Source organism: Apaloderma vittatum, unplaced genomic scaffold (genome assembly GCF_000703405.1).
Source record: "Apaloderma vittatum isolate BGI_N311 unplaced genomic scaffold, ASM70340v1 scaffold36269, whole genome shotgun sequence".
NCBI classification, from domain to species: Eukaryota; Metazoa; Chordata; class Aves; order Trogoniformes; family Trogonidae; genus Apaloderma; species Apaloderma vittatum.
The window spans coordinates 4,395-7,286 of NW_009734111.1; the positions used below are offsets into that span (position 1 = coordinate 4,395).

Sequence of the window (2,892 nt, forward strand, 5' to 3'; positions counted from 1 at the left end):
ACAAGAAGTGGGCAATTTTACCAGGTGATTTTTTTTTAAGCATTTAGACCTCACTCTCTTGAAAGAGGTTCTCAGAAGTGACCCATTGTCTACTCCAAAAAGTTATCCACGTAGCACTTCCGTTTCCGTGTTCATCCATTATGTCATTGAAGGATGGATTCTTTCTAATGAAGCCAAGTACGCGTGTTCTGGTAACAAAACTCAGAATGGACTCAATGGCATGTCCACGAGTACATGCAAGTCTGGAGCTGGTAAAGAGAAACCAGTGTGTCCCTGTAGGATTAACAACAGGCTGCTGGAGGGTTTATGGTCAAGACAGTATATTCGCCCTCTTCCGCAGAATTCCTACTCCTTGTCTTACGACTACCTAATATTTGGTTTTACTTCCTTTTCGTCTGCTTCGTCCTCACTGTCATCAACTTGCTGAATGACCAAGTCGGTTGACCCATCCTCCACAATCTCCACGTCGGATCTGTTGTCTTCCCCATAGTGCCACCTGGAATCCTTATCCCCGTCTTGTGGGAATTCAAGGGGTGCTTCAGCCTCCAAGTCAATGCGAATACTGTCTATGCCGGCTTCAGCCAAACACTCGTTACAGAGTCTGTAACGTCTCGTCCCCTCTTGGACCACTTGTCCTGTTAGCTCCGTCACGTGGCGTTTACACTTTCTGCAGATGGGCTTACAAGCCTGATGAATCTGGGAAAATCAAAATGAATAAATTGATAACGTCTCCACAAAGAAATGTTTTGTAAGGTGACCAAAAGTAGGGCTGGAGTCGCATCAAATGGTATTGAACTCTTTTTGAGAGACAGTCATGAACCGTTAAAAATCAAACCATGGCAGATGCCGTAATTGCCCACTTAAGCTCTACTAGAGGCCTTGCAGAGAGCAGGACCTTTGCGAGCCATCAATTAACAGAGAAATTCATCCCCTTCCATGCAAATTATACCTCAAATTGACTTCAACGAAACCAGATTAATTTTCTATTACCTCCTGTTCACGGCAGTCGCTATATCAAGCAGATACCCTCGTGCTGTGTTTAATTGTACCGCTACAGAGTTACACGTTAAACAAAGCAGGCAGTTACTAAAGACACGTACTGTTCGGAAATGGCTACTTAGGTGATCTAGCCGGCTAAACCTCTTCCCACAGGCCTCACAAGGGTAAGGGCGCTCTCCCGTGTGACAGCGAAGGTGACGCTTTAGATCTGCTTTTCTTTTCACCACGTGAGTGCAGAACGGGCACTTGAACCTCATCCTGGGCAGATCATCTGTTGGGAAATAATGCGATTAAAAGATAAATAAATTAAGTCATAACGTTTCCTCGAGTAGTACATGAGTAGACAGGGCATTTTATGAGCAGAAGAGCAAACTGCTTTTATTAGAAAATATTATCATAGGCTTTTTCGAGCACAAAGATCTTGTGTTTTCCCGTAAATTGCAGAGGAGTGCAACAAACGAAAAGGAGTGGACCATTAGCTATCTTAAAATGAGCTTAAAAATAGCCCAAAAGATCACGACTTAAATTTGCAAGATACAGCCGTCGAGACACTAAAGATTATATATTTTGAAATAAACCAGGCACTTCAATAAGTGAAAATTACTAATAAAGAAAGAGTTAAACTTTCCAAGCTTGCATTTCTGGACAAAGCAGTTGTCTTTCTGACAACTGTACACTCAATTCTTTTCTCACGGACAGAACAGACGATTCCTGGATGACTCTGCACCTACAGCATTAAAACTAACCCTTACCTTCAGCCCAGCTTCCCATGACCCCTAGGATGGAGGGCATGCTCGCGTACTGCTCGTCTGCTTTTGAAGACTTCGATTTACCAGAAGAACGGGGCGACTCATGCTCCTGTTGTGACACAGCCAAGCTCCTCGGCATCACGTCAGGCCCTTGGCCGTACTGGTATCCCACGTGAGGAGATTCAACTTCTGCTTCAATCGGAACTTGCTCCTCCGGCGGAGCAATGTGGCCAGCGGGCTCGACAGCCCTGTCCTCCAGTTTGCATGATTTATAGTGAGGAATGTCAGAAGGTTGCTGCAATCCCAGGTGACGGGATTTCTTTACGGAATCCTGCCGTTGCTCCTGTTTGGACAGCTGCTGCTGGGCGTTTCTTTGAGAAGTCGGATAGTAGCTGAAATTGCTCCAAGCGTTCCCGCCCATCATACATGTCCCTTGGTCTGGGCTTAGGTGCGAATGCGGGGGGCTGCTTTCTGCCCTCCAGCCCGCGCCGTACAAGCAGGATCGGTCCACGCCGTTTGAGTTTACGTCTTTGTCGGACAGACTGAAGTAGCGATCCTTCTCCTTCTCGCTGATGTCGAGCGACGACTTAATGAATGTTTTACAAACGCTGATAACGTCGGTCATCTGCAGGTAGCTAGCGGCCGACATGACTTCGATGACATTCTGACCCGTTAAAGACAATTTGCCCGAATATACAAAATCTAGAATAACTGTAAATGTGTCGGGAGAAAATGCCTGGAAAGTAGCTGTCGTCGGCTGACCGGTCTCCTTCGAGCTCTGCGAAAGGAGCATTTTGAAATAGCCGCTGCTGGCAAACAGCACATTGCGATGTGCTTTAAAGACCTTTCCCTCGACCAGGATATTGCAGTCACAGAATAAGTCTTGCCTGCGCTGCTCATTCAGTTGCTGCAAGAGGTGAAACTGGTGAGAAGAAATCTCCATTCCAGAACAGATGAAATGAAGCGTCGCTCTAAAAATATAGAAAATAATTAGACTCTCAACTTCAACACCGTACAGCTCAGCCAAAGACGGGAGCCCCAGCTTGAAATAACCTCCTTTATTTACATCCATAAATACATCTAAATGACAGGATGCACAACCACACGTCCTGTTTCCAAGAAGAAAATGAGCGGTGAAGAAGCC

General features: G+C 45.7%; 1 protein-coding gene across 2 annotated transcripts; it reads right to left on the reverse strand.

Moving 5' to 3' along the window:
- Nucleotides 1–346: 346 nt before the first annotated feature.
- Nucleotides 347–2,691, reverse strand: LOC104268796 (zinc finger and BTB domain-containing protein 8A-like). Of its 2 annotated transcripts, XM_009876157.1 has the most exons (4): nt 1,870–2,691; nt 1,746; nt 1,101–1,270; nt 347–696 (listed from the first exon to the last, which is right to left on the reverse strand). In XM_009876157.1, exons 1-4 carry the CDS (start codon nt 2,689–2,691, stop codon nt 364–366), a joined length of 1,326 nt encoding a protein of 441 aa, XP_009874459.1. In that variant the 3' UTR covers nt 347–363. The 2 variants fall into 2 exon arrangements, with proteins under 2 accessions (XP_009874459.1, XP_009874458.1); XM_009876156.1 differs by lacking the exon at nt 1,746 and having other exon boundaries at nt 1,752–2,691.
- Nucleotides 2,692–2,892: the final 201 nt, after the last annotated feature.